General features: G+C 44.7%; 1 protein-coding gene across 5 annotated transcripts in view; it reads right to left on the bottom strand.

Moving 5' to 3' along the window:
• schip1 (schwannomin interacting protein 1) overlaps positions 1-17330 on the bottom strand; it is a 676403-nt gene that overhangs the window by 172611 nt on the left and 486462 nt on the right. Inside the window, exon 1 of one of the 5 annotated variants that reach the window (XM_078563759.1) lies at positions 1798-3345. The exons of 2 other annotated variants lie outside the window; for them this stretch is intronic. In XM_078563759.1, coding sequence (XP_078419885.1) covers positions 1798-1803 — 6 coding nt within the window. In that variant the 5' untranslated portion in view covers positions 1804-3345. Of the gene's footprint in view, positions 1-807; positions 909-1016; positions 1090-1797; positions 3346-17330 lie in introns of those variants that run through there. 2 more of the 5 variants (XM_078563757.1, XM_078563760.1) reach the window with 2 other exon arrangements.

Here is a 17330-nt window from a genome sequence, read left to right as displayed (position 1 = left end):
ATTCACAATTAAAAATCTGTTAATGAGAATTAAGCCATCCTTTTGATTAGGATAAATGCAAATAGCTTCCACAGCATATCCTGGCCAAATTAGAAACGAAGCATTTGCCTATGCTGAGAACTCTTTCCGAACAGTCACAATGGACACTGTTGAAGCTATTCTACAGAGGCAGGTGCAGTTTATCTCCGAACAAACCAAAATCTTGGGCCTTCAGGGCCTAAGCTACTGCTTCTGGAGCATTTGTTGTGAACCATTTGTCAGCAACAGCAGCAACCTAACACTGAATAGCATCTGCATTACAAATGCGGCTTTTGCCGGAGATCCTCGTCCTGGTGAAGGTTTCACATCTTCCTTGCCCTTTTCCGAGGGAATTACAGAATGCGCATTGGCGGCAAAAAGCCAGAACTCTCGACAAAACAAAAAAAAAACCCCCAAGACCTACACAATGATATAAACTCCAGGAAGTTGGAGCACCTCATCATTCCCCCTTTATCCACGATTTTAAACTGTTTGTCTCGCAGGTTTTATATTTGAATGAAAGGAACGGAAAGAAAGGGAAATAGTTGAACACATCTGAAATGTGTAAATCAGGGACGAGCAGAATAAGGCAGCTCCCGGCTCCCAGCGCCTCTGCCCCTGACTCCGGCTACCTCACTGCTCAGGAACCCGCGGAGCTGCGGCTCCCCAGCAACTCAGCGGCAGCTAGACAGACATCTCAACCTCCTGGAAACTGTCAAAGAAAGGAAAACTTCCCAGAAATAAAAAACCAAAAGGAAGCGGAATAGAAGCAGCGGCCAAAGTGCTCACCGATCCTCTCACTTACAACGGCAACCATTCAGCTCCACATGGAGGAAGCTGGCCGGGATGCAGAGGGAGAGGAGCGGGGGTCGCTGCTTTTCATCTCACCGCCACCGTCCCCCTTAAAAGGGAAATACCTGGGCTGCCCCTCGCTCAGCCTATTTCACACGCCTGGTTTTTTTTAAGCAGACAGTGACAGATTGTAGTGAAAGTTTTACCAAGTATGAATGAAGTGGGGACTGGGATCCCATTGAAAAAAAGACTCAAAACAAACAGTGCCAACGTGGAGAATGTACTCCAGCCTGCTGGTGAGGCAAAGGGTAGCGGACAAGTGATTTGGGTTCTTGTACATTTACTGTTTCCCCTTTAATGTCAAATTTTGACGTCAGCCAACAAGTATGTGGATTTTAAAATCAGTCCTGGCAGGTTGGGCTGGGCTGGGTTGGTTTCACCGCCCCGCCACTGAGTCAGAAACTGCTTCCCGTCTCCTCCATGGAATCAGCCAGACAGCGGCTGGGGCAGACCCCAGAGAAGCGGGCACACCCCAGGGAGCGGGCGGGCGGGCATGAAGCCAGCGCCAGCCGCTAACGGGCTGCCAGGCCACCATATCACAGCTACTTTCTTCGGCTTGCAAGGACACGGCCGCTGGGCTATTTCTAAAGCAGCCGGATATTCTCACTAAAGTTACACGTTCTGTTACCCTCGGCAGTAGTTGCAGATTGGGGTTAAGTAACCAGGAAGCGTCATAAAAGCAATGTGCATTTCACCATTAGAAAGCATTTACTGGAATATGAATGCACACGGACTGTGCAGAAAGTGACAGGATACTACACGGACCTGGGAATTTCTCCAGTGTTCAACTGAACTGAAGACGCAGAAAAATAAAGCAGAACTTGCGGAGATTCTCGCCACTGTAACCAGATAGATACAACTACACAGCGAAACATAAAAGTGTCGCCACAATTGCAGCCTGCAACCCCTTAAATAGACAGTACTTACAGTCATTTTCCCGTCCTAAATTTCCCATCAAGTCATCGTCCAGTGCAGATCACAATTTTCTTATCCATATAAAAAAAAATGTTATTCCTTTCCTTTTCCTCTGGAGCCCATCCCTGCAGGACTCGAGTTCAGAAATAGACTTAATTCACTTAGCACGGAACAACTGCCAGCTTAGACCTCTTGGCAGCTTTGAAGTCAGCGCGACAGATATACTTCCAATAATAAATGTCAGCGAGATCTCCTCCGGATTGTGTACGTGCGGTGATGCTGCAGAATCAGCCGTAACCTCCCAAACTAAACCAAGAAGCGTTCCCGCTGTCTCGATGCGCAGCCTTTTTACACGCCTCGACCTTGTATGAAAACGTCTGCCTCATCTGAATAATTCATGAAAGTTGTTTTGAGTGCTTCTCGTTTCCGCGCGTGTTTTAAATCATTCATCACATGCTGGGGTTCGTCCTTTACTTAATTTTTATGAGCAATATCCGTCAAGCGATTAAGCATCCAAGCTACACTGACGCATCTTATATCCAGTGCAAACACCTACCGCCAGCGCACACCTGGATTTAGGAGTTGAAGTTAGATGAATAACGATTATATTTGAAGAGGCTTTTAAAGCTATTTTATCCGCGAGTGCTTTGCCAGTCCTGCGTACCTTAGAGGTAATGGCCATTCAATTCTAGTGTCGGTTTAAAAGTGCAATTTCACCCAGGTACATTCCAAGTCCGAGAGTGTGAGAGCATAGGGTTTCTGATTTTATTTTAGCCCCTGTGAGTCGCAGCCCTGTATGTATTTTCAAAGCAAACTCGAACGTGCTGCAGTGCAACCAAAGGTTCTGCTGCTCTGCCACTGTAATGTCACTGAGGGAAGGATTGACAAAGCAGAGCCGCCGCTTGTGGGGGTTCAATGGACCAACTGGAAGATTCGTCAGGGCCCCAGACAGCCCCGCCCCCGTCAGGAAGAATTAAACCGTTTCCATGACAACTGAATCCCAAGACTGCAACTCTATTTTACATCAGCTTCATTTTCTCCCATCCCCTCGGGTCCTTTTTAGTTTGTTCTTTCATAAAGATGACACGTATTAATTCAAAATCAGATGAAAATTAGGATGTCAACGGGAGGCTTATGTGCCTCGAAATCCAACTGTTTGCTTCTGGACGTATGGAATATAAAACTCTTCGAAAACTCTGAAATATTTTCCTAATAGGCCGATGAAAATCGGTCAGTGGTGGCCATACCAGCTCATGCTAGTTAATCTCTGCTATAATCTTTACGTCTCATTTACTCTCACGATTAATCTACCCCCCTACATCATACAGTTTGGTTGCAGTTATTCTATCACCCGCTGGTCTGCAAGTGTTTCAGGAACTAGAAACAGTGACTGAAGACTTGGCTAGCTAATATTTTATACAATATATTGATACAAATAGAAATGTTGTGGGCATAATATTTATATCAATCTGAATGGGAGGATTTAGAATCACTTTAAATAAGTCTGTATTAATGTTGCAGTTACGCAACTGGTTTCATCCAGAATAAAGAAATAATCTGTATGACAGAATTTGTATAATGCTGTGTTGTTTTCAAGCACAATAAAATGGGTAGCTTATCCCCCCTTTATTACTCAATGCTAAATTGAAAGAGTTTCTGTAAACTATTTGACATGAAAACAAAACATGGGGGCTGAGTTTACAGGTGTGTAAATCTGGCAGGTAGCTGTGCCCACTGGCTGCACACGCCCAGCAAATGATGTACCTGAAATTTCCTTACATCCATAATTGACAGAAAATTTCCTGTCATATCACAGCCATAAACCTGGGCCCATGGTGACAGAAATTACAAATGAAAGGTAAAGCAGAGTGAACTAACCAGCACACAATCTGTAACTGAACCAAAGATCCTCAGAGGAAAGTATAAGTGTTGAAATTGCCACTTTCCGATAGTCTACAGTGACTGGAAATTTGGCAGGAAATTGGAAACAGGTTATAGTAGAAATAGATTAATGGTTATAAATATATTGGCAGTTATTGGGGTTAATGTAAAATATCAAGTACAATGACATACTAATTTTCCTATCTATTTCTTAGGAAGCACTAGATATCCATGACATTTTCTACTATGTATTCATAACAATTTTAACTTTTGAGGAAGGAGGGAATTTGCTATCAAATGTAAGAATAGGCAAGTTGGAGAAATAACACAATCCTAAATGAAATGTGACCAATGAAAGAAAACATGTTATGAGGTGTAAAAAAAAGCAGAGAAATCATTGGCCATTTTGTAATGCATTAAAGACCCACATAAGACCTTCAAATTGGTGAACTGAATGAATCATTAATTAAGGATTGAAGAATATATGGAATAGACAATGAATACTGAAGAAAAGTTGCTGAAGGAGCAAGATGTGACCTTACATAAAGCAATATAGAATAGAAGGGCATCAGAGACTATAAAAAAAAGTCTCGAGGCACATTAGCCTCCCGTTGACATCCTAATTTTCATCTGATTTTGAATTAGTACGTGTCATCTTTATAAAAGAACAAACTAAAAAGTTATGTGGTGAGGAAAAACAAACCATTCAGCAGTAGTTAGGATACATTTCAAATGCAAAATCTGAAATACCATCCATCAAGGTGAAAGGAAATGGAGCAGAGCAAAAGGAACATAGATGATGTAGTATACAGTTTAGGTCCAACATTTTCCGGTATTTGCCATAAGTAGTCATTCTACAAGATGCGATGCAACCATGACCTAAATCACAGAACAGGGGAAATCATGTTCACGAGGTATTTTATGTTAATGTAATAGGTTCAAATTCAAGCTCAGGAGTGAAGAAATTAGTAGAGCTCACAAGATTTAAATTGGACACAGGAGTATAACTCAGTGCCATATCTCAGAGAGATTTCAAGAAATTGTGGGATATGTCTAAATTTTAAGAAGGCTGAGACAAAAATGATGGAATATTCAACAGCAAACATGTTGCTGAAAGAAATTAAAGAGATAAGGTGGAACAAACACTTAAACATAAAAGGATTTATCTCAAGGATTATGCTACTTGTCAGGAGGATAGCAGATCAACAATGATGAACAAGTTACCAAAGTAATCCACCCAAAGCAAGAAGAACTATTGGTTTTGCAGAAGAAATGTCAAGTATGGCTTGTTAGCATGGATGACTTAAAGGATATAAAGAAAATTGATGAACTAATGAAATGGGTGAACTTATTAGTTACTATTGTCAAAATTAAACAGTAAATTGTAAAATTGTTTGGACCATAAAAACCTGAAAGGAAAACTTCAGCTTTCTAACTTGTGAACATATTATGGCATAGATTACATACACAAAATATTTTAACAAGTTAATTTTTTTTTAAGTTTCTGGTGATTGAAGTTGAATAAAACAAATTTTAAGATACACATGTTTACTATTCCTTATAGAAAGAAGGTACAGATTCTTACATCTTCCCTTCAGAAATATATCATAAAATAATTTATACTTGTTTCTGTGCAATTTGAGGGTATTGACATTTGATGGATGACAGAATAATGTAGGGTATGCCTAAGGAGAAAAACAGTGCCAAATGTTGGAAAGTAATTGAAGTTACCAAACAAGTTAACTTGAATAGCGACAATTGTGTATTTTGTGTCACTGAGCTGATTTTCTTGGTGATATCAATGCTGGTAAGCATGCATTAAGATTGACAGTTTAACAGTTTTAGCCTTGAGTACATGTCGTGCCCACAGTGCAGGAAAGATATGTCGAGACCCCCCAAAAAATCCCCAATTATGCACGTAAATTCTTTTTGGGAAAAGTGTCATCTCTCAGCTTGTTGCTGGAAAAACCTAATCATTGGAGCTAGAATCATAAACATGAAAAAACATGGGCACGTTTAAGAGACACCTAACTCTGAATTCTGTCAGTTCAGAATAATCCTGAAAGATCAATAAACATTGTACTGATGCATCAATGACAAGATTAGGGGCTGTACTACTGCAAAAGTGTAATGAATGTTGGCAACCTGTTGCTTGTGGCATCATATTTATTGATTGACATGGAGACAAGATTGTTCAGATTAAGAAGCTGTCACAAAGGGCAGGATTTTCGGGTTGTCGGGTGGGCGGGCCCGGGAGCAGCCAGGAAATGGTCGGCCACCTGCGATTGGCCGCCGACCACGACTTCAACGGCCAGCCAGCATGAAATACGCGCTGAAAGGCTCAGCGCTGCCGGGGTATGGGCAGGAGGAGGGTGAGCGCTGAAGTCTGTGCAGGTGCAGAATGAAAACTCCCTGAAGGCAGAGAGCTGCCTCAGAGGGCTGAAGAATTTTAAAAACAAAAATAAAGATTTTGAAATTCTGAACAAAATGTCCCCAAATAGGACTCCCTCACATGAACATAAAGATAACAAAAATTATGTCAAAACATTATTTTTTAATTAATGTTGGAAACCTCAGCCCGCCCAAGGTTGGACGGGCAGCGAAAAATCTGTCTTAATTAATACTTTAATGGCCTTAACAGGCCTCTTAATTGTCGGCGGGCGCGCTGCTGACTCTCGCATGTGCCCGCCGACCGGAATATCATGCAAGCGCGCAATAACATCGGAATGCATGCCCGACGTCATCGCGTCGTATTCTACGCCCGATCGGGTCGGGCGCGCATCTGCCCGCGGGTCATAAAATTCTGCCCAAAGTATTACAATTGCTTTTGAAAGATTTGCTTTATACATATGGCAAGAGCATAAATTTTGAAACTGATACTAGCCCTAAACAGTAATATGTACGAAATCTTTGAGAATACTATAATGATGATCACGCCAAAGAGGTATAGCCCAAAGATATCAAATACACGTACAAGATATATGGACAATGCTGATGCATGTATAACAGCAGTGACACAGGATGTAAAAAAAAATGAATAGCTTGATCAGGATTTAAGTGTGGGAAAACATGGTAAACCTAACAGCGATAAGGTTAATCTGAACTGAGATAGAAAAGAACTGATCTTATGTTGTTATAAGATGGCTACTAGGACCACTGACTCTCAAAACACAGGTCTAATAAAGCGGACAGTAACCTCAAAGTAAACTTTCTGTATTTACTAAGGTTCAACATAGGAAGTTATCTTAAATGGGAGTCCCTAGCAGCTACCTGCAAGTTTACTATGTGGTTGTTGCCTTTTGCAGGAGATCCACACATCAGGAGCTTGTGGCCCTGGCTCCACTTAAGCACAATATAAAATCTGCTAAGGTGCTGAAATGTCTGGGATCTTCAAAGAAACAACAATGGAAGGATTGAGGAGTATTGGAAATGAATTAACAATATTTTATGAAACAGTGTAGATGAGCAGTAAGATTGTGATACCAAAAAGCATGTGTGAAGAAATAATGGAGAGTCATAAGAGTTTTATATAGTAAGAGAAATATAAAGGGCAGGATTTTGAGGTTGTTGGGCGGGCCTGGGAGCGGCTGGGAAACAGTCTGCCACCCACGATCGGCCTCCGACCCGCGATTTCATGCTGGCGGGTCAATTAAGGCCCGTCCAGCGTGAAATGCGGCTCCGTTCTGGCTGGGGCGGAGCGGGGGCCTGTTGGTCGCCGGGTCCAATGGCAACCCAGCGGCAGGTTTAAAAACGGCCCAGGCAGCCCCTGGAAGGCTGCCACGGAAGTTCAATGTTCCCAATGGAGTCGAGTGTGACTGGGCATGGCAGGCGGGAGGGCAGGTCGGGTGGGCACTCGGCTTCCCGCTTTTCCGACAAGTGCCCCACTGTCCTCATGGAGGCGGTGGCTGCCAGGAGGGACACCCTTGTCTCCAGAGATGGGGGGAGGAGGCCAATGCACCTCACCAAGAGGGTATGGGCGGAGGTGGCAGCAATGGTTAGCAGCCATGATGTGGTGCGGCGCACATGGGTGCAGTGCCGGAAGCGCTTCAATGACCTGCTATGTTCAGGAAGCGCAAGGACCATGTTGGCATGGATCAGTGTGCAGAAGCATTAAGGTGTGGCCGCCTACCCCCCTCCCCCACCGTGGACCTCAGGGGTGCTAGAGTCTGAGTGTCACTGTCAATGACGCTGGAGCTGGCCAAGGGGGTGAATGCTGGCTGCTTGGACTGAGTGCCTTGTGGCTCAAAGGCCTTGACTCAGATGTGCCTTGGGAGGTATTCCTCAGCTTGGGTTCGCCAGGTTGCAATGGCACTGCAGGTAAAGAGTGGGCTAATCAATGATCTTTCAGAAGAAGACAAGCCAAAAGCAGGCAGAGAGGGCATGTACAGGCGGAGGGCAGCCCAACCTCCTGCTGCTCAGCAGGTTCGAGAAAGACTCTCTGGAGCTCGAGGGCCGGCACGCTCCACATGCAACCAGGTGTGGAGAGGTTGAGGTGCCAGACGAAGGTAAGAGTGCAGTGCACAGAGGTGAGAGCTTCAGATTATGCAACCATTCTAGTGTAGTCTCTTCATAGATGTGAGTCTCGAACCTAGAGTTCCAATTGATCATTGAAAGACATTGGCACTGTGATGCAGATCTCCATTGTCCTACCAGGGTGCCTGGCCTGCGGAGTGACAGTGTGATGACTTTAACTAATGACATGTCCTTGTTCTCCCTTTTGGATCCGCCAGCAGGCGTTCGCTCTGTGGATCTTGAAGGGCACCCCTGATGCCAGAGGACCACTGAGCTTCTGTTGCACCTGCATCACACCCACTCTCTGGAGCAGACACCAGCTCAGATACCAGTACCTCAGTGGGGCATTAGTTCAGCGGCTAGCATCTCAGTGCACATTGGTAAGGACACCACACTTGCTTAAGGTGCAGGCGGAGGCAGAGAGTGCCCAAGGCATCGGCAGTAGGAGGACTGCTGGGGACCAGGATGATGCTCAGTCAAAGGCTGATGATGAGCCTCTGGAGTCGTCCATTAGACGGCAGATGCTGGATGTCCAGCAAGATACGCGGGAGAATCTGGCGGAGATCCATGAGGGTATGAGAGCCATGGTCTCTGGGATGGAGGAGTCCATATGGAGCATCAGTACTGCGTTGACCCTCAATGCCGAGTGCACTGCCTCCTCCATTGAGAGAGTGGCAGCTCTGATGGAGAGGCTGCTCCAGTCACCGAATGAGGGGTTCCTGGGGTTGCGCTCAGATCTGCAAGCCCTCACACAGGCACTGAGCTCAGGTGGTCAGTGCCAGTGTGGGAGATGGATGAGACACCCAGTATCCCAGCTAGGTGCCCATCCAATGGTGAGCAGGGAAGTCCAGAGCAACCTCACGTTGGTGCACAACCTGCTTGCTGTCTCTGTGGACTCCTCTCAGGGTGCTCTGGATGATAGCAGCAGCTCCTCCATCCCTCTACCAGTGCCTGTCACATCCGATGAGACTGTGATGATTGGGAGACACCAGCCGTGGCACTGGCCGCTACCTCCCAGGTGGGACCAGCACAAGCTCCACTGCCAGGTCATCAAGGCCAGAATCAGCAGGCTGTCTCCAATGCCGGAGCCAGTGAGGGGAGCTTGGGGGTGTGGGGTGGGGGGCATCAAGACATAGCACTCGCAAGCCTAAGTTAAAGGCACCATGGGTACGAGAGGGACAGGTCATGGGTGATTTTATATTTCTTTATGTTTACTTTATCTCTACGGTCTGGAAATGAAGACCAGAGAAGTTTATTTAATAGTTTGGAATTGTCAAAATGGGATAAATTTTGTTTTTGTCGTCATGGCCTGAGCATGCTTCACCTTTTTATTTTATTGGTGCAGGGTACGCCAGTATGTAATGCTGGACATAAGTGGCTCTGAACTTTATTGCACAGGCACTGAGTGTTCTTTGGGTTCAAATGAAAGGATCCTTTCAGACATCCGGGATGGAGGAGGCAGCCCTGCCATGCGGTTGAAGCTGATCTTTGGTAGCCTTGCTGAAGGAGCGTTGGATCAAGACATCCCTGGTGTCCCTGCCTCTCTGGAGGTTACCGAGGTTTGGCTGCACGTCCTCAGTGTTCTCCTCACCGTGCTCCTCTTCTAATTCACCACTGGACTCATCATTTGTGGCCTGTGCAGCTGCGTCCAGATCCTCTTCCTCCAGTGGGCCTCCCCTTGCCAGTGCCAGATTGTGGAGGGCGCAGCATGCAGCCACTATCAGTGACACCCGCTCTGGGGGGTATTGTAGGGCACCCACCTGAATGGTCCAGGCATCGGAAGTGCATCTTGAGAAGACCTATGGTCCTCTCTATCACTGCCCTGTGGAGCCATGAGTCGTATTGTAACGCTTCTCTGTCTCTGTTCTTGGGTGGTGGAGAGGCGTCATGAGCCACTTCTTCAGCAGATAGCCCTTGTCACCCAGCAGCCATCCATCCAGCCGGGTTGGAACACTGAAGAGCCTTGGCACTTGTGAGTGTCTGAGGATGTAAGCGTTGTGGCAGCTGCCTGGGTACCTTGCACAGACCTGCAGAATCTGCATCCCGTGGTCACACACTATCTGCACGTTCATGGAGTGAAATCCCTTCCTGTTGACAATGGCACCCAGCTGAGCCACTGGAGCCTTGATGGCCACATACGTGCAGTTGATGGCACCCTGGATGCGGGGAACCCGCCTGTGGCCTGCTCAGCCTGGCTGGCCTCGTCCATGTGGTAGTGAATGAAAGTCAATGCACGCCTGAACAGAGTATCCGTCACCTGCTTAACATAACTGTGGACAGCTGATTGGGAGACTCCACACATCCCTCATTGACCCCGGGAATGAGCCGGAGGCACAGAAGTTGAGGGCAGCCGTGACCTTCAGAGCTACTGGCACGGGGTCGAAGCTGGCCCAGTCGAAGCTGATCTCAGGCCCAATCATCTGACAAATGGAGATCACTGTCTCCCTCGAGCGGCGGAGCCTCCTTCAGCATTGCACCTCAGACATATTGAGGTAGCTGCTTCGCCGCCTGTAAACCCTGGCAGCAGGATAGTGGCATCTTCTGCGGTCCCTTCCACCTTGGACTTCCTGCTGGCCCTGCACCCCCGTGCCTGCGTCTCCCCTCCCACAGGTGGCTCCCCTGGAAGCTGCATTGGGACACCTGGCCTCCTCTCCCTTCTGCCCCTCTCTTCCTCCTCAGAGGAGGTGCTACCAGCAGAGACCAGAATCCCCATTACCAAGGTTACAGAAGGCTGTCTGATACCTGGAAGGGTCCACACAGCCTGAATCCTCCGGGGGCCTTGCAGATACCAAGGAGTCCTGAAATGAAGCCTGGAAATGCTAAGAATGAAGCCCCAAACAGAGGTGAAGCTGCCAAGTACCAATAAGCAACGAGCAGCAAACTGTCTCCCAAAATCCTCACTACTCACACTGGCAATGCCACTGACACTTTTTATCCCGCCCTTGGATGAGCTTTTTGAAAATGTTGGCTGGTGATGAGTGCGAAATCGCACAGGCAATGACAAATTGGCGTCAATTGGACAGTTAATGGCCTTAAGTGGTCTCTTAATTAAAGGCAGGTGCGGCTCTGGCACCTGCTCATGCCCACCGAGCGAAATATCGCACGAGAACGCGATAACGTCGGGACACTCGCCTGACGAGATCGCGTGCTATTTTATGCCTGATTGGTTCAGGCGGGCGCCCATAGGATGTAAAATTCTGCCCCAAAAAACTGGCACATTGAATCAAGCACCTTCCCAGAATAAATCAGAACATTGTCCACATATCAGGATGCAGCTTATTCTGCCTCAAATAGAAATCAAATCAACTACGAGAACTTATGGAAATATATCTAGGACTGCTGTGACAAAAAGCCGGTATCGACATTATATATGGCACAGGGAAAGACCAACTTCATACTTACTGACTGCCACTCAATTTCCCCAGAGCTCTACACAACACACACCACAAGCAGAACAGTGATAAGCTGTGTGAAGAATATTGTCTCCAGACATTAAATGCCAAATTAAGTCTTCAGTGACAATGGGCTACATTTTGCAAGTACTGAGGTCAGATCATTTGGCTAAGAATGTGATTTCATCAATACAACTTCAAATCCAATTTACCCACAGGGGAATTTAGTACAGCCTGCAAATAATCTGAAAAAAAAAAGTTTTGGTTCAACACAGTCCCCATTAGGAGAACGAGGTTTCCATCAGTATCACTGCTCATGGGAATTAATAGCTTATCTAGCCTTCGAAGAATTGCTGAAGACTGGTAACTTAGAGATGATAACACACAGAATGAGCAACAAGACACAAACAAAAGTTTACTTTGCTATGAGAATTCATAAGTGGTCATTTTCAGCTTGGTTAAGGGATCACAGCCACCTATTTAACATCCTAGCCACTTCACCTTTAAGTCAATAGTAGGAAAGGCATATCATGTGCAGCTAATCTGCTATCGAAAAATTTCCAACCTCAAAAGTTGAACATCACCCCTAAAGGTGGATACTGGAAATCTGAAATAAAATCAGAAATGACAGAAACATTCAGTAAGTCTGGAAAGTTCTGATGAAAGGCCTTCAATTTGAAACATTACTGGACCCAATTTTAACACTGTGTAAGTGAATGGGTTTTGAGTGAGTTAAAACGAAGCCCATTAACTCTGTTTCCGTCTCCACGGATGCTGCCTGACTTGCTGAGTGTTTCTTGTGTTTTGTTTCTCAGGTACTGAAATTTGGTAATAAAATGTGTCTTAGAAATTACGCAACAATATCTGTACAGACAGAAAACATGTCAAGGGGAAAGTGTATTTAAAATCATAATGGATCAGACAGAGTTCATTACTTAGGAATAATCACTGTGGCACAGAAAATGAATGACAAATAGACTTCTGGTTCAATTCATCAACCCAAAATAATAAAAGGATAAAATAATTATAAATAAGCACAACTGTTTGTTTTGAAGGAAGATGCTGCAATATGTCAGTTTCAATTTGAGAATTTACAGATGTTCCATTATTACCAGAAATATCATGTCAATGTTGCAAATAAATAAGTGGTAAGATCCACACTAGATGTGTTCATTTGTAAGATGAACTTCCAAGCTGGTAATGAACTGCTGAATATTGCTGTATTTTTTCAGCCATAATAGATCAAGTTCTTTTTAACATTCAATGCAGGATTGTAAGGAACATTAAAAATAACACAACATAACAATACAAAAGGAAGTTGGAATATACTGTAGAAAGAACAATCAAGAACAGATATGTATTTTTCTGGACTGACTATGGGAGCATAGGGATTGCTGCAAAGCCACATTAGTGTAAAGAGCCCAGCTCCACTTTCATATTGAGGATGCAGCTATTCAGATGGGAAAACTCCAATTTCAGATCATGTCATGCTGTATAAACCAACATTCTAAAATCAAAAACTATTGTGGGACTTGAGAGGAATCGGGCTGAGGGGTGATGACACCTCCCACCTAAATGAAGCCTCACCACAGCCAGCTATATATTCCACCATTTGCCCCGCCCAAGACCAATGCAGTGGTGGTGAGTCTTTTATCACCAAGTTACACCTTGGCCTGTCCCCCTACTCCTCTGGTACTTTCATCTCCTTCGAACATCCCACCTCTATCCACTTATATCATCTCTTATTTAAAATTCTCACTCTCTAGTGCCCACCCCAGTATCATAATAATGTTCTCACCAAGAGACCTTCACTGTTTTTATCTCTCAGCCCCTGCACCTGGCAACTTTTCATCCTCGGCGATTTCAACCCCCATGTCAAGTCATCATAATCTCTCTCCACTGAGTTCACTGTATCTTCTCTTCACTTCATCTGCTGCTCCATGTAAATTCCCCAACCCATATTCATGGCCACCCCATGGCCTTGCCACTCAGATAGTATCAATCACAGATCACTTCTTTGTATCACTCTTCATCCACATCCTCCTTGCCTGTCCCAAAACCTACTTCCTTCTATAGCCACCCTTTGAAAAAACCACCCCCCAATTCACTTACAACTAACTGCACTTTCAAAATTCCAATCCCCGTTCCTTTGGCCTTCCGTTCGTTACAACATTTTTGCAGCTACTGAATGGCTCAACTGTACCCTCACTTCCGTCTTTGGTGCCCTAATCGCCATTAAAACCATTACTCTCACACCCTGGTCATTATCCCGGTACCACTTTTAAGTCCAAGGGATGCGGACTTGAATGGATATGGCAGACAACTGGTTTAGCCATTCACCACGCCGGCTGGATCACGTAAAGCACCATCAGGTCCTGCTCTCAGCTGCTGAAACTGCTCATTATTCCAAGATCATCTTGGAATGTAAATATAACCCCCTGTTTCTTTCCTCCACTGAAAACCACTCTCCTCATCTCTTCCAGACTCACCTCAACAGGAGCTCACAGACTTCTTTATCATGAAGATTGAAACCATCAGTTCAGCTACCTTTGCTTCTTCCCTCCCTTTCCCTTGCCCACCACGCCTAACTTCTTTTAAAGCTCCCCACTGCCCTAGCCATGGCCTTACATCTTTCTCTAGCTTCTTTCTTATCTCCCCTTCTGCCTTTTTCAAGATCATCCTGTTTATGAGAGCCACCTCCTGTTCCCTCGACTCTATTCCCACTAAACTGCTAACCACCCAACTTCCCTTCCTGATCCCCATGTCAGCTGATATTGTTAATAGTTCCCTCTCTTCAGGTACTGCCCATCTCTCCTTTAAGTCCGCCATCAGCACCCCTCTCATAAAAAATAACAACTCTTGATCCTCTTGTCCTTGCAAACTATTGGCCTAACTCCAACCTCCTTTTCCTCTCAAAAATTCTTGAACGCGTTGTCTCCTTGCAATTCCATGCTCACTTTTCCTGGAATTCCATGTTTAAATCCCTAAAATCATGTTTCTGCCCCACCAGAAAAGTGAAACTGCTCTTATCAAAGTCAGAAATGACACCCTATATGACTGTGACAAAGGTAAACTAACCTTATCTGACTCAATCTGTCTGTAGCCCTTGACACAGTTGACCACACCGTCCTCCTCTAATGCCTCTTCACCATTGTACAGCAGGGTGGGACTGCACTCACCTGATTCCATTCTTATTTATCTAATAGTAGCCAGAGTATCACAGGCAATGGCTTCTTTGGTGTTCCCCAGGGATCTATCCTTCTATTTTTCATCTATATGCTGCCCTTTGGTGACATCAATTGAAAACACAGCTTCAATTTTCTCGTGGATGCTGATGAAACCCAGCTCTACCTCACCACCACCTCTCTCGACCCCTCCACTGTTGTTAACTTATCAGATTGTCTGACATTCAGTTATGGATGAGCAGAAATTTCCCCTAATTAAAGACTGGGAAGAGCAAACCATTGTCTTTGATCCCCACTACAAAATCCTGCTTTAGCTACTGACTCCATCCTTCTCCGTGGAAACTGCCTGACGCCAAGCCACATTGTTCTCAATCTTGGTGTCACATTCAATCCCAAACTGAGATTCTGACCACATATCAATGCCATCATCAAGACAGCCTATTTTCACCATCATAACATGCCTGACTCCTCCCTAGCCTCAGCTTATCTATTGCTGAAATGTCATCCATGCCTTCATTACATCTAGACTCAACTATTCCAATCCACTCCTGGCAGGTCTCCTACATTTTATCCTTTGTAAACTTGACATCATCCAAAATTCTGCTGCCTTCATCCTTACTTGCACCAAGTCCTGTTCACCCATCAACCTTATTCGCTCCCCATTAAGCTATGTCTCGATTTTAAATTTCACATCCTTGTTTCAAATCCTACAGGGCCTTGTAATCTGTAATCTCCTCCAAACCCCACAGCTCTCCAAGATATCTGCACTCCTCTAATTCTGGCTTCTTGAGCATCCCCAATTTTAATTGCTGCATTATTGGTGGCCCTGCCTTCAGTTGCCTAGTCCCTAACCTCTGGAATTTGCTCCCTAAACCTCTCTGGCTCTTTTCTCCTTTAAAAGTATCCTTGAATTTACCTCTTTGACTAAGCTTTTGGCCATCTGCCCTCTGATATCACCTTATGTGGCTCAGTATCAAATTTTGAAGCACCTTAGGGTGTTTTATTAAAAGCACTTTATTAATACAAGGCATGGACGTATTAGCATTTCTTGCATCTCAGGGCTGACTGACCCAAGTTAAGCTGCCACTTCCACATCTCTCTCATGCAGGGAAATAGGAATTCTTCCCCAGCAGGTTTCTACAGAGCTCCACTCACTGGTATCAGCTGCCCTGTTTGCCTCCGATGACTTTAAAAATTGCTTTGCACTAACTTGTGTATGGAACATTTACATTGTGTCTTTGATGACCTCAGGATTCCCCGAAGCATTTAAGGCCTATTGAGCACCTTTGAAATATAATCACCGTTGTAATGTCTTAAATGTGGCAGCCAATTTGCACACTGCCAAGGCCCACAAACAGCAAAGAGATAATGATCAGATAATCTGGTTTAATGGTTTTGCTGTTGAGATAAATATTGGCTACAGCACTAGGGGAACATCCCTGTTTTTCTTGGAATAGTGTCATGCCTTTTGTTTGTATCTACCTGGGAGGACAGATAGGGCCTAGGTTTAATGTCTCATCTGAAAAACAGCACCTCTGCAGTGACGCACTCCTTCAATACTTCAGTGAACTGTCAGATAAACTTTATGGCCAGGATTCCACATTGGACCCACAAACTTCAAAATCAGAGGTGGAATGACACTACTGAGCCAAGATTGACACCTAATATAAATATACAACCACTCCACAAGGGACAAGTGGCATCAGACCAGCTCCTTGAGGCAATCTCACACTATTTATTTCAATTCGATCCATGTCAGTTTACATACAAATTATATTTGTGTTGATACAAAGGTGACGCTTTTTTGGTGAGAATCATAGGTAGCAATCCATATAAAAATGTGGACACGCTATATCTGGGCAATGATCCACATTTTCAGGTAGATGCCAGTTTATAGCTGCACTGGAACAGCTAAGAACACATCTAGTTCTAGTGCATAGGTTTTCAGCACTACAGCCAGGATATTGTTGGGTCCTGTAGCCTTTGTTGTGTGCAGTGCATTCAGCCATTTCTTGGTGTCACACAGAGTGAATTGATTTGGCTGAAGACTAGCATCTGTGACGCTGAGGACCTCGGGGGGAGACTGGACAAGTTGGTACATACAGTGCTGTATATGTTTATATTATTTACAGTTTACTAACAAGCTCATGACAGGCACCTCTGATCCTGCCCTATTAGCATTTTATTGCCAAGCAACCATGGGGGAAGATTTCCTCAGGTTACTATGTGGTAATATTGTAAGCAGGGTGGAAAGATAGCCTATGACTGCTATTTCTACTGACATTGTAGAACAACTCTAAGAATGAGTTTACAGAATCACCAAAAAAAGAAATCAAAGGAATTCTTCCTGCTTTGTTTATACACTGTCATTAAAAAATAGTCATCAGAGCAAGTCTTTCCCCTATGTTGTACAGAACAGACTTTTGGGAAATATTTTGACAGCATTGACTGAAAAGCTACATCGGTATGGACAACTGCGGAGTGGAGTCACTGTGTCAAAATTCCCGAATTCTATACTAACAGCAGACAGATTTCCTTAAGATATTACCTGTACTATAAAATGATTTTGTGACGG

The sequence above is a fragment of the Cetorhinus maximus genome, chromosome 19 (genome assembly GCF_964194155.1).
Source record: "Cetorhinus maximus chromosome 19, sCetMax3.hap1.1, whole genome shotgun sequence".
Lineage (NCBI taxonomy): Eukaryota > Metazoa > Chordata > Chondrichthyes > Lamniformes > Cetorhinidae > Cetorhinus > Cetorhinus maximus.
This window is presented reverse-complemented; position numbering and strand designations above follow the sequence as displayed.